Source organism: Venturia canescens, chromosome 9 (assembly GCF_019457755.1).
Source record: "Venturia canescens isolate UGA chromosome 9, ASM1945775v1, whole genome shotgun sequence".
In the NCBI taxonomy this organism is placed as follows: domain Eukaryota; kingdom Metazoa; phylum Arthropoda; class Insecta; order Hymenoptera; family Ichneumonidae; genus Venturia; species Venturia canescens.
Window position 1 is genome coordinate 16425142 of NC_057429.1, and position 21565 is coordinate 16446706.

Sequence of the window (21565 nt, forward strand, 5' to 3'; positions counted from 1 at the left end):
TTGATTTAGTTAAATAAAATTTAGGTTTGTTTATTGAATAAATGAATTTTCCGCTCGTTTATGTACAAGGTCGAAGAGTTTCTGACTGGCATTTGAAATATTTTTATCGTTTTCTTTTTTTCAATCGGAAACTAGCACCGAGACAAAGGTGATCGCTTCCGACGACGTGATTCGGTATCGTCGGGAGAGTCAGGCACTCTGCGATCGTTGGCAAATTATATTTGGTCAGAGGTTCAACGCCGCTGTAAAATATGTAATCGACGGTGACCCATTCTCCCTGATGAGTCGTCGCTTCCGATTCGTTGTCGTTGTTCACGTGTTTGTAAATGCTGTTCAATCTGAAGGGATGCGTCAACGACCCGGACGAGAATTTTGCGTATCGTCCTTCGACTACTTTTACTTTTTGACATTCGAACGTTTTCGGATTGACCTTGTTTTCCATTGACTCCGTACTTTTGACGTGTGATTTTGAGTGATCATTGTCTTCATCGATCAATTCGACCTGAATAGCAATAACAACAACGAAATAAATGTAAGTAAAAAAACAAAAATCAAAATGATTATTGACTAAAAAAAAACAAAACAGAAATTTCGATAGGAGTTGACTTACATCTTCGGATGTCTCGGCTCGACCACGCATTCGATCCATCAGTACGTTATAGTGTTCACAGTTGTCCGTGATTAGCAAACTGGGTGGAATCAAGGAATTTCCAAGGCCACAGAGCAATGCTGGCTCTAAATTACGATTTCTCCCTTTAAACTCAAACGTGCCTTCGGTTATGAATCTGTAGACTCCGGTATGGGGTTGTAGATTGAAATCGCCGCATAATATGATGGGGAGATAGGACGATCCTTTCCTGATTTGAATCCAAAAACAAAAAACTCAATGGTCCGAATTGTTGTTACGATAATTAATATTTGGATACCTGCAGTTCTTTGAATCTATATAATTCAATTGATAAAACAAACGCAGAATAGAAAATCAATGTTTATTCGTTATTCGAACTGTAAATGAATGGCAGGTTCTTTGTACGAATTCAAAATTTTCATTTCGAAATTGTCGTTACAAAAGCAAATTTCTCACTTGGTACATTTGACAAAAGCAAGCCTCTCGAGCTCAGCGAACAGCAGTTGGGTTTGCGCGAGCCTGACGTCATTTCTTCGCGGGTTGTACAGCAAGTGAGTGGTCGAAATAATGAAATTTGTTTCAGGGCTTTCGACCAACGAGAATTTAGCGACGATTGCGACATTGTCACGATTCAAAATGTCAATGTCCGGCTGATAAAGTTCAACCTGGACGTGCTCAACGAGTTTCAACTGATTAGCTCGATACAACAGCAGCAAACCGTCTCTTTTGTCGTTTGTGCGCTGTTTGTAAATATAATCGTAACCCGATTTTTTAAAGACAACCAAAAATTCTTCCAAATGATCGCATAGGACCTCTTGAAGACATATCACCTGCGAATTGAACCAATATTATTCCCTATAGGCAAATTGTAAACACTTTATGCTCTCTCATAGTTACAATTTCAACCAACATTCGCCTCCGCTTTCAATATCTCTTCCTGCACCAGGATCATCCTTTTTTCCCAAACTAACGCAGTCTTGTCATGTTCCATGTACAAGTACTTGTGCATCTCCAATAAGTTTTGGGCTAATATATTGTAAGACAATATTTTAATGACAAAATGTGTCTCCAAGTTTGTGCTTGTTGTCCCTGCAATAAATATTTTTTTCAGTTCATATTATTTTTGGATAACAATAATTTTTCAGTGGAACGAACATATGCTTTGGATGCGATTAAACAAGGGTGTAAACCACTGAATAATATTGATGCGAATGTCACGTGAAAACGAAAAACTTCTTACAAATGTTTAATTTTTAATAAACTAAATATTTTTTCTTGTTACAAAAATTTCATTCTATCGAAAGGATCCAACGATAAATGAACCAAATTGGAAAAATGATATTCTTGAATCTCACCAGTGCCTACGGGTCTCCATGGCCTCATGGCTTTGTATTTTTGTTTATTCATAGATCTCTTGCGACTTATGCGCCGACTTTTGCCCATGGTGTGGTCGGATTCAAACTGGTACTCGTTGTCTCTATCATCCACCAAAAATTCAGCTAAAACTTTCGAAATTTGAGCAAACTCCAAATCTTTTTCCAGTTCAGCAACATCAGTGGACGACTCCATGAAGACCGTCTTCAAATTGTCAGGAGTGCCCAGGTTTGGCATAAAAATTGGACAATTTTTGTAATTTGTCAAATCTGTCAAAGAAGAAATTGGCTGTTTTCTCAGAGTGGAGCGTCTCGCCAGCACATCCTTTGTTTTAGTGATCTGCGAATGCTAAGTAAGAAAAAAAGATTGATTTGATAAAGCGTACAATGAAAAAATTGCACGCCATCAAAACGTGATTATTTGTGGTAACTTACGATAAGATAAGGAATCAACAATATCGATAAAAATATGAATCTCTCATTCAATAGACTTATTAATTTCAAACAATATTTATTTGCTTCAAGATTATTCGCTTTTCTGTGTATTTTTCGTCTCGACAGTATCCTATTCAATTTTTTTCACCTATTGAAAGTCCAGAAATATAGCCATTTTGATTTTCGAACGTCTATTATTGCAGCGTAATGAGCATACCCGCACAGATTGTCAAGCGAAGGTGATAAAAAAAAAAGGATAGAAGCAAGACAAGTAAAGGGAAATGAGAGAATGAGAATTACCTTGAATTGTTGTTGAAAGACAGGGGCGATGTAAATATTACGAGAGACAACCGGACTAAGTACGGAGCAAGTTGTCAATAGTCTGGTAGTTACGCTCATTTATATTCGATCGAATTTCGTGTCAAGTTGGTTCGAAAGGTATAAATTCATGCGCGGGGAAGCATGAAGAAAGAAAAAATGATGATTTTACATACATGCATATATAAATATATGTACATATACATATACATCCATATATATATATATGAATTTAAGTAATAAACAGTGAAGCTAAATTGCGCCTTCTTGTCCGCAGCATACTCGGACCGAGTTAGGTTACGAGTTACGACCGTGCTACTCAAAGGTCGTTCGCAAAAAACACACTGTTTTCGCCGCCACGTAATACACGGCGGTTTATACTTATATATGTACCACTCGTATGATTTTTACCGCGCGATTTTTCGCACTATTTCATTCTCTCTCTTTCATGAGTACGCACACACTTGCATTTCGAAGACCATCTATATTTCTTAGCCTTTTTTTTTCTTATTTTTTTTCCATCACACGATGTAAAATCGTCACGCGCGCCGCCGCTATACGAGGCAAAGAGACGAACGCAACTCGTGGCGTGTCGAGTTGCGTCTCCAACGACTAATCAACGAATGTTTCATCTTCTTTGCGATTCCTGTGTTTGGAACGACTGGGACGAACCCACGAGCCCGCAATACGTTATTTCCTTTGTCATCCTTCCATTTCCAGATAATAAAAAAAAAAATAATGAAATGCGTTCTAGAAGTTAAAGGTTGAAAATGGTGATATTTGCTTAAAACATTTTCCCCTCGCTTTTGGCACATCCTGCCACATAGTGCCATTCTTTTTTTTTTTATTTTTTATCCTCGTTATTGTATCCCTTGTGTACCGAAATATTATTACTACAGACGATTTACATGAGGTCCCGCAGTTCTTTTCTTTCGTCTCCCCTTTAACCTTCTTTTAACCTCTCTGATGATGATACACATCTCAACGTCGATTTTTCTTCTTTCAATTCCTTTGGACTGCGTTTCACGAAATTATATGGTAAACAATTTAAAGATATGAGAATGAATTTTGGGAGTACTAGAAAAAACTGAAAATCCTTTATCTTCCTATGAATTTCAATAAACATATTTGTCAGGAAATTATTGCTTTGTAGTAGCGTAGTGATTGATGAATCGTTATTTTTCTTATTTATTCGATTTTTCTGCGAGATCCACTATAAAAAAAACTCTGAGCAACTACTAAATTTAAACTCAGTTCATGCTAGACTTTAAATAAAAATGTTAGGCCTAAGCTTGAACCACGTTGAAGAAAATGGTCATAAGATCAGTAGGTTCCACTCAACGACTGTTTCGCGAACCTCTGCATGGTGATAAGCAATGCAGTTACCGATCCATTCATTCTAGTTTAATGATAGTTCAGAAACATGTATGCTTTGCAATAAACGCATCATTTTTTGTGATTGCTCGAAAATAAGGAGCTAACCCAAAGATCATTGAAAATCATTTTTTCTTTAGTATTATTTTGTCCTATATACACAATGAATAATTTTTCGTTATTTTCGTTGTTATTTTCTGCGTTTTTTATTATAAATAAAAAGCACTCGTTTTCTCAAAAGGCACTGAAATTCACTAGTCAAAAAATATTTTTCGTTGAGTACTAATCATATTTAAAACCGTTAAAATCCGCGACGTTAATTTATTCGTTTTTAAATTTTCGGCCTATTACAAAAAAATCGTTAATAAAATCACTTAAAAAATGTAAAATTTACAATAAGCTGCTATTTACATAAAAAATATTATTGACTATAAATAATTGTTTTATACTACATGAATGTTGATGTCACTTTGTGGATGATACAAAATTCGTAAAATTCTGGAAATGGCCTTTCGCCACAGGAGTAGCGTGACTTTGTACGGTATCTGTTATTGTGATACTTTGTTGACAATTGTAATTCTCGACTTGACGTTTCGTTGCATAATAAAACAGCTTGTAAATTATTGACGCGGTAACGACTATTTTATTTTCTGAAATCTTATGTGTTACGTCAAGAAACTGATTGGTAAAAAGTTGTAATAAAACTGCAAAATATCTCGAAAGAATATCGTGAAAAAAATGAGTTTGTGTAAATTCACGATTGAAATTCGTTCTTAAAATCATGATTAAAATTCATATGTTTTCTTGTATTCTTTGAATTCTCTAATCGTGTCTTCATCAACCAACTTTTCAAGTTCCTCTGAGCAGTTCAGATGGCAAAATTTGAAACTAAATTTTTTCCTAGGTATTGAAGAATCGTTGATCAATAATCTTTTGACAACAGACCGAACGCTGCGCCAAGAGCCCAACTGAGTTCGTGGCCATTCAGCTTTTTGTAGAGCTAAAAATAAAATCATTTGTTAGCTAACGGAGATTTTTTGAGAAAAATTAAGATCAGAGAATATTATACTTACGAATAATTTCGTGCTCGGTTCTAAACCGAAACCTTTTTGAAGTAAAACTGATATGAATGTCAAGTCCAGGCACATGAAAGGCTGCTCCGTGTTGGGATATGCACAGGTCGTTTTTGCCGCCTCTTGAAATGCACCGACTGTCGTCACTCCTCCTTTATTCGGGTCGATTAATCCTGCCTGTTCGGGGTTGAAAATGACATAAGAAATGTTGATTAAATAATTGTTCGATTCAGCAAATATTACCTCAGTTGCTCTGTCGAAATAGTATGAAAACGCGCAAACTTCGTGTTCCTGAAGACCAATCGGTTTATCATCAATTTTAGATACATAATCGCCTATGATTTTTTCACATTCGGCGAAACGAACGATTGGTCTGTCTTCATCAGCTCCAGCATAATTTTGAGTCTTGACGATGATATGCGAAGGCTTCAGGGAGCCCTTAACAAGATAATTTTGTCCGGCGTAATTCCACTCCTTAGAAATAATAGGGTTGATGCATTCTGAATGGATTTCAATTGTATTTTCATTCTTCAATTTCTCACTGTCCATGCCATAAGTGAGAATTTCTTTGCGAGCTGCCATGAGGCCCATACCCAGATAGCTGTGAGTGTAAATGCTCATGTTCTGACCAAAAGCATTAATGGCATACATATGTTTTTCAAGAAGTGGAAAATCCAATTCTTTTGGAGCAAAAGTAACTTGAGTAGAGCCGCCGCCAAGGTCCAAGGCGGCAAAAGTATTTTCCGCAGAGTGAGATGAAAACCGATTGAACAAGAAATTCAGAGTAAACCAGGCAAAAATTCCTTCGTCGGCTCCTTCCATTATGGAGACAGAATTCTTAGTGATTAAAAATCCTGACTCGTCAAAAAGTTTCTTGCACTCTTCTAAAATTCCATCCGCCTTATCCTTCTGCAATAATCTTAAGCCTGCGGTTGCTCTCATTGTTAAGGGTGTATTTTGCCATTCAGATTTTGGAATTACCGCTTTTGCCTTTTCCAACAATCCAGCTAAGCTTTCAGTAGCTTTTTTGGGTTCATCCGCAAAAGCGCTCAGCCCAGGCTTTGTCTGGGTATAAAATTCGTGGTCTAGTATCAAATTGCCGTCTATCAAACCAGAGTGAAAAGTGAATGCCAATAATCGACTCCCTGTCGATCCTGCATCAACGATCACAACATAGAACGGTTTGTGCAGATTGAACGAATATACCAAACTGTCCAGTGCCGATGTTCCCATCCTCACTGGCTTCAAATCATTTGCTATGGCTATGTAACCCAGGAATAATGCTCCCAATAGAGTTATTACTAAAACGTACTTCTTGCTTGTTTCTTTCGCACGGGGTGCCACTTTTCGCTGTTGCTTTGCTTCATCTTCTGTTTTGGGCTATCAATACAAAAAGCTTTGATCGCTCAAAAATTCAAATTGATTCTGTGAATTATTTTATTGATCATTCGATAGTATTTTCCATTTTAATGTGCTGTTGAAAGATTTTTGCGTAATTATTACTGATTTCTATCATTTTTAAAATTATTATTACGTGACAATGAGAATTATTTCTGTTATCCTTCATTATTCTACTTGTTGATGTTGCAAAAAATTTTGATTGCTATCTTGGTGCGAGAGTGTATTTAATATTATCATTTTTCAAATGATTCCATTTATTGGAATGATGTAGCAAATTCATTTCGTTGATCTTATTAACGAGATTTTGCGACATCTCACATAAAATACGATTCATTATTTTTTCCATACGTCAAATAACCTCTTCGAGATAAACTGTCACACAAGAGCTAATTAAAGTGTCGCACGTAAACATGGAATACTCACGAGCACGGTATATTTCATCTAACAAATGTAGATGATTGCAAGCGAATATTTATTGGGGAAAAAAAAACACAATTGACGGAATTGCATATACGAGGCAAGAATTTCGCGACGAGCAAAATTCAACTTATTGCTAGGGAGAGCGAGAGAGAGAGAGAGAGAGAGAGAGAGAGAGAGAGAGAGGGAGAGAGAACACGTATAAGCTTTGGTGCTCTGGTACAAGTTACGTTGTGAAGAATATGAAAACTCGTTACTAGATCGTGAGAATTACTCGAATGCGTTGGGATGTTTGCTCGACAAACGATTTTTATACATAAAGATAATTATTGTATTCGCTATTGTAACCGGATAATTTTTGTTTTTCTACAGATATTGACCAGAACTTTTGATACTTTTATCATCAATTTTTTTGTATGTATCACCTACGCAACACGTGGATTCTTCTACGTCCGAATTATTTTGATTACGTGAATAACAATAAAAATAACGTACCTTTCGTTGTCTGACTTCCATGTTTGACCCTCACGAAGTTGTTTTAGACTGATTTAGACTAAAGCAATACTGTCAATTAAACTCGCGGGAACCAGCAAATGCGAAGAGGAAAAAATCATCGAAACAAACGATCCTTTCAACCACGCGTCCAACCGGACGCTCTCGTTTCTTTTCAAAGCAGACGGTAGTCTCAACTATCAGTTACGATTTTTGTGTTCAGTCATCGTGACTCGGTTGAATAAAGATAACGGTTCAAGGTCAACATTACTAAAAACTGCATACTCTTTATGCGATGAAAGCACACTTTGGTACCTACTCCTTATTCTCTCAGTACTTACGTTACTCGATCAGCTCATCCTTGTTCTCTGGCATTATGACGTCATGGACTTTCTGATGTATCGTTCATGCGATAGATAATAATTCATGAAGTTTTTTTTTAATTATCAAACGTTGATGCATAATGGAACGCTACATATTATGGGAACGCAAAATCAGCGGTAAAACTTTTTAACTGATTTTTAAAAAATCGGTTAAAAAAATCGTTGAAGAGATTCTTTGATTCCACAAACTATTTGTGACTGAGATATAAAATATAATTGAAACAAACTGTGCGGTCAATTCAGTACGGTCAATTATTTTTTCCGTAATTCATCAATTTCGGGTAATGGTCTGTGCCATTAATTAAGATAACAAATGTCGCTTCATAATTGCAGCATATTTTGATGATGACGCATTTGAACTTTTTGCTTGATTGAGGATGCCTTGCTGGTTGTTCGACCGAACGATGATGTCACATAATTATATTGTTTTTTGTAAATACACAGAAGCGAGCAAGGAAGGAAAATACTTATTAAGCACTATAAATATAGGAAATGGGGGATGGCAAGATATTGCAAAAATTTCGGAAATGCGAGTAAAAAAAATTGGTATGATGAAGAGTCCTTGACATGCAACTGTCGAAAAAATTAATGACTTGGTTTAATTGATCGTTTTTATCGTTCGCGCTTTACACATCGTGCAAGCGTGTGGTATCAAGCTTAGAGATGTAGAATTCGAGGTTGAGATAAACGAAGCGTGGAAAAAATGATAAAAAATAACTCATATCACAAATGGCAAGCGATTGTGGAGAATCGGAGAGCTGTCAAAGATCGCATAACTGTTTTTTGATTTAAATTAATGGGCATGAAAGATCGGTTAAAAGCGACGAGATCGTGTAAAGAATTTTATTCACAATTGTCAGTGTATTACAAAAATAGTTTCAAAATATCATTCTGGTGTATCGAAAATTCAAGTAAGTTGAAGTCCGGCAAATGTTATTTAATGACTCTCTCGGGCGACACCGAGTTTTCGCCCTCTTTGCCGAATCTCGTTGAGTCGGGATGCGACCACTGGAGGTTAGAATTTTTAAGGTTTCAAAAATAGATTTTGACTCGTCATCTGGAAGTAGAGCTCGAAGTAACACACAACAAAGGAGGCCGATGTCAGGAGGCCATACGTACATTATTTGATATTCGTCCCGTTTTTAAAACTTATTTATGCTATACTGCATAAATATATTCGATAATGCTTTCACAACGATAATACTCAACTTCTTTATATTTAAGATGAGTATAATACATATTCGTGATATATTTGAAATAGTGTGACAAGTGGCAGAATTATTAGTTGAAAATGAACGCCGTGACAATTGGATTTTTGAAATAAAATCGCCTTTTCGAAATGGAGTTGGACATCGAAGAATATGAATAAAAACTGTATTAGGTGGTGTTTATGTCAAATGATTACAAATACACAACAAAACAATGTGCAATTATTTGTTTCATCAATTTTTTGAATGTTTTGTGTCATGATAAATTTTTATAGAAGGTCATAACCGACGATTGAAAATTCTCCATTTAAAAAATGGCTCATCAAACAAATAATAACTTGCTGAAGCAAGCGGCCATACAAATTGGTGCCGGTGGCTCAGCTGGCTTTGTTGAGGTTTGCATTATGCATCCAATGGATCTCGTCAAAACACGATTTCAATTGCAAGTCAAACCTAGCATGGGTTTTGATCCTCATTATTATACAGGTGACAATTCATTAAGTTTTTTATTTTCAAAATTTCAGTAATTATTGATGAACTGTAAAATAAGGTCAATTGAACTGTTGTTGATTCATTTCGGTTTCACATCGTTGATGGTTCAATTTGAATTATTTCCCAGTTCATTCTCGATATGTTTTGTTTTTCTATAGATTTGTATTCAACACTAATGCAGCTGCTCATTTAGAAGTTATTGATTTTTTTTTGCTTCATTTGGTCACTTTACTTTTAAGGAATTCGCGATTGCATGATGAAAATGTACAGAAGCGAAGGTCTAGGAGCATTTTGGAAAGGAATAGTGCCACCTATCATTGTTGAAACACCCAAGCGTGCAGTCAAAGTGAGAAAAACACGTTTTTTAAGGCTTGGGATGGAATGATTGTGATTTTTAATACGAATGGATAATTGAGCAAATCTTTTTCTAGTTTTTCACCTTCGAGCAATACAAACAATTTTTCTTGTTTGGTGCCGATTCTCCAACACCTCTGGTGAGAAAAACTAGCAATAAAATGAAAAACCAGCACGTGAAAATGGGAATGCATCACTCGTTGAATATAAAAAAATGGCATGTTTTTGGTCTAGACTTTTGCGTTGGCTGGATTTTGTGCCGGTGTGACAGAAGGAATTTTGGTGAATCCTTTTGAAGTTATAAAAGTCCAGTTGCAGTCGAATCGTAAACAAGTTAAAGAGAGTCCGTCGACTTTGGCAGTTACAAGAGAAATTGTGAGAAACAAAGGTTTAGGTTTGAATGGCCTCAACAAAGGACTTTCTGCGACTGTTATGAGGAACGGAGTTTTCAACTGTTTTTACTTTGGTTTCTATCATTCTGTCAAAGGTTTCATACCTGCCAACAAGGATCCCTGGCTGGAATTTTTTACCAAGGTTAAAATTAAAAAATACTAAAACTTTGTTTACGAATGATCGAATTTGTTTTGAATGAAAATCTGATCCGTTTCGTTTTGTATTTTATATAAAATGCAAATCAGAATTATGTCAATTTTATCATTTTTAATGGTATGATTCAAAGGAGGTAACATTTTGCACTAACTTTTACTTTTGTTTTGTGAAAATGAAAAATTTCCAGGTGGCCATAGGTTTTACAGCAGGAACAGCTGCCTCATGCTTGAATATTCCTTTTGACGTAGCAAAAAGTCGAATCCAAGGGCCCCAAGGAACAATCCATTATAATGGAACAATAACGACTTTGTCCATTGTTTACCAAAGGGAAGGGTACGAAGAATTATTTTTCCTCTAATATTCTACTGGACAAAATTCATTTTTATCCATGCAAAATTTTATAGTAAGTTTTTTTGCATTCAATAACTAAAAATACAAATTCTCTTATACTCCAGATTCACAGCTCTTTACAAAGGACTTTTACCCAAAGTTTTGCGTCTTGGCCCAGGAGGAGCAATCATGCTAGTCGTTTATGATTATATGCATGCCTATTTGACTAATAAATTTAGGGATTAGAAAACAAATTTCTTTGATAATAAAATAGAGGACTGTTGTATTTTTGACCAAATTTTATACTGTCAGCGTCTTTTCTCATGAAGACTAAGAAAATATTTTAAAAATATATAAGAATAAAAATAGACTATTTATTAACTATGTAAAATACAACGATTTTTTTACACATCAATCGTCCAGAACCAAATCCAGCCATTTTTCAAGATCTATGGACTTTGTTGCAACAGGGAGATTTTTTGGTTTTGTTTCTGAAATATGAACTCTTATTAGTTTGAGTTGAATGAGTCGAGTGTTTGAATCTTTACCTTCTGTGTTTTTGGTGGTCGAGCCTAGGCTGACAGGATGAGTCCTCACAGGCTCTTTCAGAGACAATAAGAATTCAAGATCTTCTTCCATGTCGAGAGAATTTGCAGCCTCTTCTCTGGGGTATTCTTCCTCTGTGACAACATTCTTGTAATCTTCACGACTGCTGTTTCTTTGTGAATTATAAGCCTCATTGGCTCTCTCAACAATTTTCTGTTTTGTCTCCTCCAACATCAGGTAGTAGGCTTTTTTCCCTTTTTCTGCTGTGTTATTTATGTCTGTGAGCTCATCTTTCTAAAATCTCAGTTCAATTTATTGTATTTTTAATATTAACAGTCATCATTTTTTGAGAGAAAATACAACATTTGATTTGAGCATTTTTACTAAAAGAGAAATTTTTGGAGTACTCATTAAAGAACAAAATGAAAAAATTTGTCGCAGTTCAGTCAAAAATGGAGTTATGTGGCAACGTAATTCTATTTACTTACGGTGAAATACTTATTGTCAACTTGAACATATTGATTGTATGGAATACATTGAATTATGGTAGCCAAGTCCTTTATGTCGACCGTGAAAAAATCATCATATTTAGAGGAATCCAAGGTCCAATTTTTTTCGGATTTAAAAATGAAATGTCCATCAGCTGAGAGAGGAGCATTGACGAGAGTTTCGAAGTCCTGACCAACGTGTGTATCCTGCCATATCTCATCGAGATCAGCTAAACGTGATGTTGGTTGTTGAAGAGATCTTTTGACGAAGCTTGTTTTATCGTCCAAAACGTGTGGATCGAAATGACGTGAATTGTTGGCACCGCTGTTTGAGCCTGATTTCAAGTTTGAAGTATTTTTTCCGCTCTGTGCAGTTCCTTGATCTGCCTTTTTATAATACGCTTTTTTCTTACTGTCTCATGTAGTGAAAACATGATAAACATATGAAAAAGAACAAAAATACTTCGTCACTATTAAATACAGATAAAATTGATAACCTCCTAACCTAAAACCATACCTCGGTTTTGCCTTCTCCATTATCGTATAATTTTTTGTACGTTTGAGAAATTCCAAATTGACAAATCGAAGAATGTCAATATGACTAAAAAAATAAATTGATCGCTGATGAATTGATGATCGATCACGTCGAAGAATCACTCACTCAAACTTGACATACAGTGTTTTTATTTTACACCGCGAAGACCGCCACTTTACGTGCTCCAAGCTCCGAGTGGAGTGGGAAAAGCTGTTCGACCAATCCACGCTCGTGTGTGGCATTTAAATATTGTCAATAATGTACGAAAAACCGCGCAAAATGTCAAAACAAATGGACATAATGGAAGGGTCCGAGTCCGAGAGTTCAATATTCCGAGTTAACAATAATTTATGTGAATTTTCGCCGTGCGGTGATTTTTTCGCAATAGCTTATCAGTCAAATTTGATAATAAAAAGAAGTGGAATTTTCGATACGACGAACTCTTACGAGCTTGATGACGTAATTGAGGTTAAGCTCGGCTCTCGTGATATATTTTGTGATTTTTTTTTTTTGTATAAAATAATAAGATTTATGTTTTTAGTACATTGAATGGTCACCAAATTCGCAATATATTTTATGTGCGAATATAAAGAAATGTGTTATTCGAGTTTTCTCGATATTTTATCCAGAATGGAAATGCAAATTTGTGGAAGGTAGCGCAGGAATGGAAAAAGTAATGTGGTCCCCGGATGGCAACCATATAATTTCATTTGCAGAATTAAAGGTGAGAATTTCGTGTCTTCGAATTTCTTATTGAATTATTCTCAATCTGAAGTTAAAAATATTTCTATATTCTGCAACTAATTTTTCAGATCCAAATTTCTATTTGGTCTCTTGAAAATCAAAGTATAACGAACATTCAAAATTTGAAATCTCTAACGGATACAAATGTCTTGTTTAGTCCAAATGGAAAAAATTTAGCTGTTATTACCACTGACAATGGAACTGATAGTATAGAAATTTACAAGACCAAGGGATGGAAAATAAGTCGGGTGAGTTACATTTTTTGACATTCTTTCAAAGCATGATCCGTCTATTGATAATCTGCATGGAAATTATTCTAGCAATCTGCTGAAAAATATTGTTGAATATTCTTTTTTGTAAATTCATATCTTGGATCTGAGGAAAAAAATTCAAAATACAACTTTGTAAAGTAAGAAAAAGATTAATATAATCCAAAGTTACAAATTTACAGAATATTGAGATCTTCGACATGAAGATCATGAATTTTTACAGTGTGATCCATGCCGCAACTAGCAAACTGTAAAATCTTATCGGCATTCGTTGAATGAGGTCGAAAGGCGATTTTTCTGACCGTGGAGTGATGGGCCTCAGAAGAATCATACAAAGCACAAATTTGCCATTCGGTGGCATCGTTATTGAGGATGACTTTTCGTACGTCAATGCGACCGTCATCGAAGCCTATAGCGAGTATATACGAATCACGAGCAAATGCTGAAGGTGCAAAAGCGAGAGTCGTGATCGATGAATCTTCAATCTCTAACATAGCTACAAAATTTCCACTATCTATATTTTTTGGTTCAACGTTCCACACTCCGATTCTACCGTCTCTAGAGCCTGTGGCAAAAAATTTAGAATCGTGAGTCCATGCGCAGCACCAAATAATCCTGGCATGAAGGGGATTGTTTTTGGAGCTTGTGGCGACTATTTCGTAATGGTAACTTTCGTCACAACGATGGAGAGTGAAACGTCGATCACGAGAAACAGAGACGAGATGTTTATTGTCCGGTGAAAATGCCATTTGTGTTACGGTCAGGCGATGAGACGACAATTTTTGTACTTGCGACCACGTTTCGGTGGACCAAATGATAATTGCGGAATGTTCAGCATTCGCTGATTTGCAAGCAGTGGCGAAAAGTTTTCCATCGCTTCTGCTCGCGATGGAAAATATCTCGTAACCGTGACCGTAAAGCTTTTGCAATTCTGGCCAGAGAGTATGTCTTATTAGCTCTTCTTCCGTTGGTGCTCGGCCGTAATCGAGATCCTCGTCCGTCGAATTTTCCTCAAAAACTGCCTTGTTTGTGAGACCGAGTGCAGGCACAGAAGCTTCTTCTGTTGTTTTTCCCTGCCAATCCTCCGTTGAGGCGATCGTCGATAAATATTTCTCAAAAGTTTTTGGAGCTGTAAACACTCGCACGACTTTTTCCTCGGCCCCGGAGGCGAAAGTATAAGAGTCGAGAATCGCTAGGCAGCTAAGGTCGTAACCGTGCACTTGAGGTCGACTTATCTCGTGCCAAACGTCGCCGGATTCGGTTTTCCAGGGCGCGTGGATTCTCGTTGTTTGGTCGGTACTCGCGCTGATAAGAAATCTGCAATATGGAGAACATTGAAAATAACTGTAGAATTTCGTAATAAGTTTAAGAGTTTTGAGTCTATAAACAGTTTAGGGTTGAAATTGAATTGGTAAGAATCCCCACCTGCCCTTAGGGTCCCAACAAAGGTCAACAACTCCTGAAAAGTGTCCAGTTGGTCCTGGTCTGGGAACACACGTCCGTTCTTTCTGGTTATAACTCCAAATGTGAAAAGATCCTTGGAAACCATGCGCCATGATGCTAAGTCCATCAGGGGCGTATTTGCATCCATAAAACCCGAGAGAATTACCACCGACTTCTCCGACACGGAGAGCTTCACGCCAAACACCGCCGTCCTTAGAGTCCGCTTGCCAAACTATCATAGATTTGTCCATGGCACAAGAAAGGAGAGCAAGAGGTGTGGAAGGACTTTTTAAATCATCGGAGCCACAGGGATGCCAGTGGACTCCATAAACCCAATTTTCATGGCCGCTGAGAATGGATTCTAGTGTGACACCAAATTCAAGATTTCCCAACTGAAATCTTTTGATTCTTCTCTGGCATTCGTTTTTTCGTTCACTCTCCGTGTCTTCTTCGTCCAAAAAGATTTTCCAAAGGCGTATAGAAGTGTCCTGGGAACCTGTTACAAGGTGACAATCTCCGAGGGCGTCCCGCATGAAATCCATGCATGTAATCCAATCTTCATGATTTTGAACTGTCTGTACGTGAATGAAACAAATTCCTTCTTCCTCCTCGTCCCTGCAAAAAATCTGAATACTGCAATCGTCTATGGCAATTGCAACAAGTGGAATATCGGAGCGTGGCACAAAGGAGAAACGAGCAGCGGTCGGAATTCTTCTTCCAAAGGACAAATTTTGAACTTTTTTAATCGATCTTTCAGCATCCCTGTGCCAGAGGACAAAGGTCCCTTCTGTACTTCCAGTGCAGAGTAACAGTTCGTCATTTTTCACAATTCCTCGCAAATAAATTCCGTCAGCGATAGTCAAGGGATTTCCATCTTCAAATGACATGCAATCCCAAGAATTTCCATTTCTGCTCCAAACTGCTGCTGTACCATCTGTCGAACCTGACAACAATTCTGTCTCTGCTGTCAAGTCATTTTTTCTCAACCATTTTACAATATTCACTCGTCCTGTATGCTTGTGAAGCGTATTCGTTACTTTTCCAATTTTACGATAATCCGGATCGTAAATCGATATGGAATTACACGAGCCATAACAAATCAATCCGTTTTGACCCCAGTCCGCTGAATTTGGGACACGATTACAAGCGCTGCATATGTAACTCACTTCCTTCATTTTAAAAAACAAATACGCTTTGCAACTCGTCAATTGTTCAAACTATCAATGATTCATATCGAATTTATTTTAATATTATGTATTTGGTTCCGATTCCTGGTAAATTAACCTCTCGAAGACACAACGTGTGAACCGGTCGGAAAATAAAAAGATTATAAAAACCCACGTTTGCTTATACGAAAATACGATTATAGCCCCACTCGCGACGAAATTTGAACGAATCAGGACATTCAAACTCGGTCGATAAAGTAAAACAGCTTGTTCTTAGAACAGAGGCGAGTAAATTGAGTGGAATTGTTATTTTATTTTCTAACTTTGAATTTATAATTGTTTACAGAAACTCTTGTGTGAAAAATTGAGTGCGATCGACGGTTTGTGCTGGTCCCCCAATAGCGAACTATTATGCATGTGGTGTTCGATCAGCGGTCAAACGAAATTACTCGTTTATTCGACAACAACTGAAAGTCACGTGGGTGTTTTTTGTCCCGAAGTTTCGAAAACGAAAATCGACGGTGCAATAAGGGACAATTATCAAGGGCCTCGAGGCATTGACAGAGTGTCGTGGAATCCGAGTGGACAGCTTCTGGCAATCGCTGCTTTCAACGAGACGGTCAGAATTTTTCTCATTTTTACAAAATTGCAATATATATATTATCGCATTTAATATTTCAATATTCTCATTTTTTAACACAATTTTTTTTCGTCCACCAGATTGTACTTCTGAATTACGTGACATGGAAACCAATACTGGATTTACGTTGCAATCCAGTGATAACCGAATGTGATTATTTGGGAAGAATTTATCGGGAATTGGAGAAACGAGATTCAAATGTAAATCTCGCCCAGGGAGAAACGCACAAAAGTAATTTGTTTAATGACCGTTGGAAGCTTGCGCTCTGATCCAAAAAGATTGATCGATTCTTTGTTTTTTCATGATTCTCTGTATTCCAGTGGAAGAAGTGATGGAACGACCGATAAATATCCCAATAGGAACAAATTTCAAAGGGAGTGGCGATGGGCCGTTCATTGCAAGGATTGACATTTTCGAGTTTAGTTGCTGTGGCCGTTATTTGGCTTTCAGACACCAGGTTTATTCCTCTACTTTGTGGATTTGGGACATTGCCGAAGACAGTGTCGATTATGTGATGTTGAAAAGGCCAATTTCCGGTGAGAGTAATAAGAATAAAAGTGAATTTAAAAAAAAAACAAATAAAAATGTCAATACAAATAGAAAAATACTTTTGTTTCTGCAGGAATCTGTTGGAGTCCGAACTCTCCAAGATTAATGATTTTTAACGAAAGCCCTCAATTTTTCGAATGGTCAGCAAGTCGTAAAGCAACTGGTCATTCGAGCCCCCGAGGAATAACAGTTCTTTCAGGACGTTGGCATCCACGAGGGAAGATGTTGTCACTCGGTGGCTACAATAAAACAGCGATAATGCGATTCACGGAATAATCTTTTAATCCTCTTCGCGTATCATTTAACAGTATTATTATTTTAGTATATTATTCATTATTTATACTATATGCATATTTTGTCTGATTATTTACATTGCTCAGTCGCAAAACAATAATTCTTAAATATCGTTTAATTATTTCTCCCTCCTTGTACTCTCACACATATTCCAACTGTAATTATCTCAAAATTGCGCTAATTCCGTAACGATGTGATACAAAAGCTTTTAATGATTTAACATCGTAACGGAAAAAATTTCCGTTTCGTTTACGGTTATATTTTTGTTATTTGAAATAGCGATGTCATGAGAATGTCAAAGAATTCAAGAGTGTTTGATGGTTTTGAAAAATTCAATGGCAATAATGAGATCCGAAAAGTATATAGTTAATGAATAAAAAAATTGTTCAATAATTGGTTTAGAGCGAAATGAAGTTAATAGCAGAATTAAAGTGTTTTGGAATTTCCATATGGAAACAAGTGTATAGGAGCATTAAATAAATGTGGGGAAAATGTAGTTTAAGATGTTGGATGGTCGATGGCCGCATGCGAGTTGAGGTCAGTTTTGTGAGCGAATTTTTTGAAGCAAACATTGGCCTCGTGATCGCGTTCGTTATTATGAAAAACTGAGTGTTTTCTGAGAGAAGATTTTTCGCGAAAAGATTTTGGACAATTGTCGCATTCGTAGGGTCGTTCGCCGGAGTGAATGAGAACGTGGCTGTTGAGAGTGGTTTTTAGAGTGAATGTTTTTTTACAGATGAAGCATTCGTATGGTCGATCACCGGTGTGAGCGAGCATGTGTTTTTTCAGGGAGGATTTTTCCCTGAAGTTTTTACCGCATATGTGACACGCGTGTCTTTTGTCACCGGTGTGAACGAGCATGTGGGAATTCAAGCGAGTTCTCTCGCGAAATGCCATGTCGCAGTGTTCGCAAGCGAAGGGTTTTTCCCCGGTGTGGATGAGAGTGTGTCTGTTGAGATCGGATTTACGAGTGAATATTTTGTCGCAAACTTTACAGTCGTATTGTCCACCGGTGTGAGAAAGCATGTGGCTATTGAGGTCGGATTTTCGAGCGCAAGCTTTGTGACAAATGTAACACTCGTGAGGCTTTTCGCCGGTGTGTACGAGCATGTGGGAATTCAATTTAGCTTTTTCTCGAAATGTCATGAGGCACTCTTTACACTCGTAGGGACGTTCGCCCGTGTGTACCATCGTGTGTCTTATCAATTCGGACTTTCGCTTGTACGTTTTCTCGCAAATATTGCACGCGTGTGGTTTTTCACCGCTGTGAGCAAGCATGTGATTGTTGAGAGCTGTACGTTGTCCGAATGATCTTTCGCAAAGTGTACACTTGAATTGTTTAGTGATCGAGCTCGTATGAGCTGTCCGCGGATCGGCGATTTCCGGCTTCGGGCTTTCTCGAAGAGTCCCACTGAAAATATCGTACTTGTAGGTTGTTTCTTCGCCCATGTGCGACAGAGAGTGTCGGTTAAAGCTTTCTCTGTCTTTGAAACGCAATTTGCACACGTCGCAACGAAGCCCGTTTTTCGAAGTTTCGCTCTCCGACTTGGACTCTTTGCGCCTCTCCTCCTCGGAGCTTGTGCGTTCCTCGAAGAGTTTTCTATGATTGGTAACGCTTTCAAAAGTATAACTAGCCCCGGAAATTGGTAAACCGAGACCTGTCGGTTCGGTATTAACGAGCACAAGATTACTTCCGGTCGGAGAAAAATTTTCAAAAGATTTTGTTACGACGTGGCTTTGCACGTGATTCCTCAGACACCACTTGTATGCAAATCTCTTCTGACAAACGTTACATTCGACCGGATTCATGCCTACGTGAGTTAACATGTGAGCGTGCAAACTCGTACCGTCGCTAAAGTTTTGCTCGCAAACTTGGCATTGTTCACCACCGTTTTGGAAATTCCCCTCACCGCAGTGGCTTCGCAAATGTGTAATCATCGAATCGTTATTCAAAAACCACTTTTTACAAACAGTACATTGAATCTTGTAGAATTTGGAGTTGACGCAAGGCTCGTCGTTTGGTTTATTGATTTCTAGTTCACCTCGACGATTAGTCACTTCCTCGAGTTCCTCTTCTCTGGTATTTTGGTCCTCGTCTTCTTTCTCAGTGTCTTCGAGTTCAATGGATTTGTCTTCCGACTCGTCTGCGTTCTCGTCTGAATTTCTATGAATACCACAGTCGTCCTGTTCGCACAGAGTCGTCGTTGCCAACTGAGCTGCCCAGATATGATGTTCTCCCGATTGGCTCTCTAGCTCCAGTTTGACCTAGAAGAAAACTTATGAATCTTTGAAAAATTCTCTTCTACTCTGACAAATTTCTTCTGTTTTTCTTGTATTTTTGCCTAATGTTTATTGTTTGAATGTTCAATCACCATTTCATCCGGGAAATCAACTTCATGGCTGTCGATTGGTAGGAAAACCTTGCCGAAAGTTCCAGGACAGATATCCTCGATATAGGTCTGACCGAATCTCTCATCCGTTCCTTCCTTAAGCTCCACCCCGATAATGTTTTCATCCTTTAAATTCATAAAATCCCTTGTTAAACATTTGTTCCCTCTATAACACTGCAGAGACTTAGTTCATTCGAACGCGTCGTTACCATAACCTGACTGCTCGAAGATAGAGCATCCATCCGTTTTGGCCCTTGTTTTTCACCCTAATATCTTTCGTCTGCTGTATTTCTTCTCCTAAAACGATAAGTTACACAAGATTGAGAACGAAGCTCAAATTGTTTTGTTTTCCTTGCTTCTTTACACATTTGATCTCAGATTATATAAACCATTGATAAATAAAGAAAAATATTGATACATTAATAAAAAAAATGAATGCACGAAGATCGTCTATTGAAAGACCACATGTTCGTATTTGGGCCGAAGCTTTGGTAACGTTAACAAGAATTATTATGGCTGTTTTCCTATTAATTTATGTATGAAAATTCTTGTATCACTGAAAAATTGTTGCTCGCATTAATCATTTTTTACGAAAATAATCGGAATATTCTAGAACGGATAAAAATAGTATTGATTTTCAATATAACCAAAATAGAAATTGATGATTCTTACGTTAGACGAGACTGATGAAAAAAGCTAAAACGTAATTTTATCGTTATTTCTATGAAATTTGCACACTTTAGTAATGATGTGATACGGGTGGTCGTAATAGCGGGTGTTACACCGAAGAGTTGTGCTGCACTTACCATATTAGAAATTTCATCGGGTTCCTGGTGAAAATTGACTGGACTCGAAAAAATGGAAAACATAACCTCTCATCGAGAATATTTAATCAATGTACGAGTGTTTGATGATACAAGTTTATAGAGGAATTGATATTTCGTACGTTATCGTTTTTGGAAGAACAGGCGAATAAAATGGATTCATGAGAGGTCCAAAGATACAAGGTGGTGGAAAAAATTCAAAGATTGTTTCATGCTTCGATTCAAGGACACTCGAGAAACAAAACAGTTTTTATCCTTCAAAGAGACTTTCGAACGCTTCTCTTTTGCACTCCGTTTTTTTTTACTCTTTCCCTACAACACTTTGTTCATTTCTTTCGCCACAACTTTGTCCTCGCACTCGCACAGTGAGTAGCACTGAGAAGAGAATAATAACATTGCCAGCACGAAATGTGAGATTTCATGGAGATTGGAAATTGCGACGAGAACTTTCAACGTGGCGGCGCTTTTTGGTGCTGGCGGCCGTGCTGGCGAATATAATTTTTACTCGATCGACTCTGCAGTTTTTTATCACGAATTTTCAAAGTACCCTAAAATTCAAAGCAATAATGTAGGAAAATAATGTATTTTCAACAAACACTCTCGAATATAACCAAATTCAAAATATTACCGAACAAAAAAAATAATTCATCGAACTATAAAATATAAATAAAATATACAGGAGCAAGAATAGTAATCGAATCATGGGAAAAGCAGGATAACCTCCAAATATATAACGAATCGTGATAATACGAAATAAAAAGCGATATATTTCTAATGAAAAATTATAAAAAACGTTCAAACGGAATGGAAACTTTACACTGAGAATCGTGATCGCAAGGTCGGTGATATA

General features: G+C 37.2%; 7 protein-coding genes across 12 annotated transcripts; 2 read left to right on the plus strand and 5 right to left on the minus strand.

The window, feature by feature from the left end:
- Positions 1-4: 4 nt before the first annotated feature.
- On the minus strand, positions 5-4174 carry LOC122416323 (protein angel-like). Of its 2 annotated transcripts, none has more exons than XM_043429141.1 (6): positions 2737-4174; positions 1984-2350; positions 1539-1717; positions 1085-1458; positions 611-857; positions 5-502 (listed from the first exon to the last, which is right to left on the minus strand). In XM_043429141.1, exons 1-6 carry the CDS (start codon positions 2833-2835, stop codon positions 104-106), a joined length of 1665 nt encoding a protein of 554 aa, XP_043285076.1. In that variant the 5' UTR covers positions 2836-4174; the 3' UTR covers positions 5-103. The 2 variants fall into 2 exon arrangements, with proteins under 2 accessions (XP_043285076.1, XP_043285077.1); XM_043429142.1 differs by lacking the exon at positions 2737-4174 and adding an exon at positions 2437-2692.
- A 144-nt stretch (positions 4175-4318) lies between these two features.
- NTPase (ectonucleoside triphosphate diphosphohydrolase NTPase) lies at positions 4319-7811 on the minus strand. Of its 2 annotated transcripts, none has more exons than XM_043429147.1 (4): positions 7515-7811; positions 5445-6581; positions 5202-5378; positions 4319-5128 (listed from the first exon to the last, which is right to left on the minus strand). In XM_043429147.1, the coding sequence occupies exons 1-4, from the start codon at positions 7533-7535 to the stop codon at positions 5051-5053; spliced, it is 1413 nt and encodes a 470-aa protein (XP_043285082.1). In that variant the 5' UTR covers positions 7536-7811; the 3' UTR covers positions 4319-5050. The 2 variants fall into 2 exon arrangements, with proteins under 2 accessions (XP_043285082.1, XP_043285083.1); XM_043429148.1 differs by lacking the exon at positions 7515-7811 and adding an exon at positions 7026-7393.
- A 727-nt stretch (positions 7812-8538) lies between these two features.
- Positions 8539-11208, plus strand: LOC122416330 (mitochondrial 2-oxodicarboxylate carrier). Of its 3 annotated transcripts, none has more exons than XM_043429157.1 (7): positions 8539-9275; positions 9378-9588; positions 9834-9940; positions 10026-10088; positions 10183-10482; positions 10685-10830; positions 10953-11208. In XM_043429157.1, exons 2-7 carry the CDS (start codon positions 9417-9419, stop codon positions 11071-11073), a joined length of 909 nt encoding a protein of 302 aa, XP_043285092.1. In that variant the 5' UTR covers positions 8539-9275; positions 9378-9416; the 3' UTR covers positions 11074-11208. The 3 variants fall into 3 exon arrangements, with proteins under 3 accessions (XP_043285092.1, XP_043285093.1, XP_043285091.1); XM_043429158.1 differs by having other exon boundaries at positions 8539-8908; XM_043429156.1 differs by having other exon boundaries at positions 8540-8805.
- On the minus strand, positions 11182-12549 carry Aven (Apoptosis and caspase activation inhibitor). The gene is made up of 4 exons (XM_043429159.1): positions 12379-12549; positions 11862-12273; positions 11376-11667; positions 11182-11318 (listed from the first exon to the last, which is right to left on the minus strand). Exons 1-4 carry the CDS (start codon positions 12396-12398, stop codon positions 11239-11241), a joined length of 804 nt encoding a protein of 267 aa, XP_043285094.1. The 5' UTR covers positions 12399-12549; the 3' UTR covers positions 11182-11238.
- Elp2 (elongator complex protein 2) lies at positions 12379-16183 on the minus strand. Its single transcript, XM_043429135.1, has 2 exons — positions 14835-16183; positions 12379-14726 (listed from the first exon to the last, which is right to left on the minus strand). The coding sequence occupies exons 1-2, from the start codon at positions 16025-16027 to the stop codon at positions 13586-13588; spliced, it is 2334 nt and encodes a 777-aa protein (XP_043285070.1). The 5' UTR covers positions 16028-16183; the 3' UTR covers positions 12379-13585.
- On the plus strand, positions 12643-17997 carry LOC122416325 (WD repeat-containing protein WRAP73-like). The gene is made up of 7 exons (XM_043429146.1): positions 12643-12864; positions 12938-13120; positions 13209-13388; positions 16365-16637; positions 16739-16889; positions 16979-17194; positions 17281-17997. Exons 1-7 carry the CDS (start codon positions 12655-12657, stop codon positions 17481-17483), a joined length of 1416 nt encoding a protein of 471 aa, XP_043285081.1. The 5' UTR covers positions 12643-12654; the 3' UTR covers positions 17484-17997.
- Positions 17467-21257, minus strand: LOC122416321 (gastrula zinc finger protein XlCGF57.1-like). Of its 2 annotated transcripts, none has more exons than XM_043429139.1 (4): positions 20698-21257; positions 20107-20188; positions 19874-20017; positions 17467-19766 (listed from the first exon to the last, which is right to left on the minus strand). In XM_043429139.1, exons 2-4 carry the CDS (start codon positions 20131-20133, stop codon positions 18000-18002), a joined length of 1938 nt encoding a protein of 645 aa, XP_043285074.1. In that variant the 5' UTR covers positions 20134-20188; positions 20698-21257; the 3' UTR covers positions 17467-17999. The 2 variants fall into 2 exon arrangements, with proteins under 2 accessions (XP_043285074.1, XP_043285073.1); XM_043429138.1 differs by having other exon boundaries at positions 20101-20188; positions 20698-21256.
- Between the last annotated feature and the right edge of the window lie 308 nt (positions 21258-21565).

What these genes read in the sequence shown, in the direction of transcription:
- Aven (XM_043429159.1), bottom strand. Translation starts at nt 12,398, where the DNA reads ATGGAGAAGGCAAAACCGAG. An exon ending in TTGACAATAAGTATTTCACC is followed by an intron (nt 11,668 to 11,861) that starts GTAAGTAAATAG and finishes CTGAGATTTTAG; the next exon opens with AAAGATGAGCTCACAGACAT. An exon ending in GACCACCAAAAACACAGAAG is followed by an intron (nt 11,319 to 11,375) that starts GTAAAGATTCAA and finishes TTCATATTTCAG; the next exon opens with AAACAAAACCAAAAAATCTC.
- Elp2 (XM_043429135.1), bottom strand. Translation starts at nt 16,027, where the DNA reads ATGAAGGAAGTGAGTTACATATGCAGCGCTTGTAATCGTGTCCCAAAT. An exon ending in TGTTGGGACCCTAAGGGCAG is followed by an intron (nt 14,727 to 14,834) that starts GTGGGGATTCTT and finishes TCCATATTGCAG; the next exon opens with ATTTCTTATCAGCGCGAGTA.
- LOC122416325 (XM_043429146.1), top strand. Translation starts at nt 12,655, where the DNA reads ATGTACGAAAAACCGCGCAAAATGTCAAAACAAATGGACATAATGGAA. An exon ending in AGCTTGATGACGTAATTGAG is followed by an intron (nt 12,865 to 12,937) that starts GTTAAGCTCGGC and finishes TTATGTTTTTAG; the next exon opens with TACATTGAATGGTCACCAAA. An exon ending in TCGCTGCTTTCAACGAGACG is followed by an intron (nt 16,638 to 16,738) that starts GTCAGAATTTTT and finishes TTCGTCCACCAG; the next exon opens with ATTGTACTTCTGAATTACGT.
- LOC122416323 (XM_043429141.1), bottom strand. Translation starts at nt 2,835, where the DNA reads ATGAGCGTAACTACCAGACTATTGACAACTTGCTCCGTACTTAGTCCG. An exon ending in TATTGAAAGCGGAGGCGAAT is followed by an intron (nt 1,459 to 1,538) that starts GTTGGTTGAAAT and finishes TTCAATTCGCAG; the next exon opens with GTGATATGTCTTCAAGAGGT. An exon ending in GAGCCGAGACATCCGAAGAT is followed by an intron (nt 503 to 610) that starts GTAAGTCAACTC and finishes ATTGCTATTCAG; the next exon opens with GTCGAATTGATCGATGAAGA.
- LOC122416330 (XM_043429157.1), top strand. Translation starts at nt 9,417, where the DNA reads ATGGCTCATCAAACAAATAATAACTTGCTGAAGCAAGCGGCCATACAA. An exon ending in TGATCCTCATTATTATACAG is followed by an intron (nt 9,589 to 9,833) that starts GTGACAATTCAT and finishes TTTACTTTTAAG; the next exon opens with GAATTCGCGATTGCATGATG. An exon ending in GGCTGGAATTTTTTACCAAG is followed by an intron (nt 10,483 to 10,684) that starts GTTAAAATTAAA and finishes AAAAATTTCCAG; the next exon opens with GTGGCCATAGGTTTTACAGC.
- NTPase (XM_043429147.1), bottom strand. Translation starts at nt 7,535, where the DNA reads ATGGAAGTCAGACAACGAAAG. An exon ending in TGGAAGTCAGACAACGAAAG is followed by an intron (nt 6,582 to 7,514) that starts GTACGTTATTTT and finishes TTGTATTGATAG; the next exon opens with CCCAAAACAGAAGATGAAGC. An exon ending in ATTTCGACAGAGCAACTGAG is followed by an intron (nt 5,379 to 5,444) that starts GTAATATTTGCT and finishes AACCCCGAACAG; the next exon opens with GCAGGATTAATCGACCCGAA.
- LOC122416321 (XM_043429138.1), bottom strand. Translation starts at nt 20,133, where the DNA reads ATGGATGCTCTATCTTCGAGCAGTCAGGTTATG. An exon ending in CTTCGAGCAGTCAGGTTATG is followed by an intron (nt 20,018 to 20,100) that starts GTAACGACGCGT and finishes ATGAATTTAAAG; the next exon opens with GATGAAAACATTATCGGGGT. An exon ending in TTGATTTCCCGGATGAAATG is followed by an intron (nt 19,767 to 19,873) that starts GTGATTGAACAT and finishes GTTTTCTTCTAG; the next exon opens with GTCAAACTGGAGCTAGAGAG.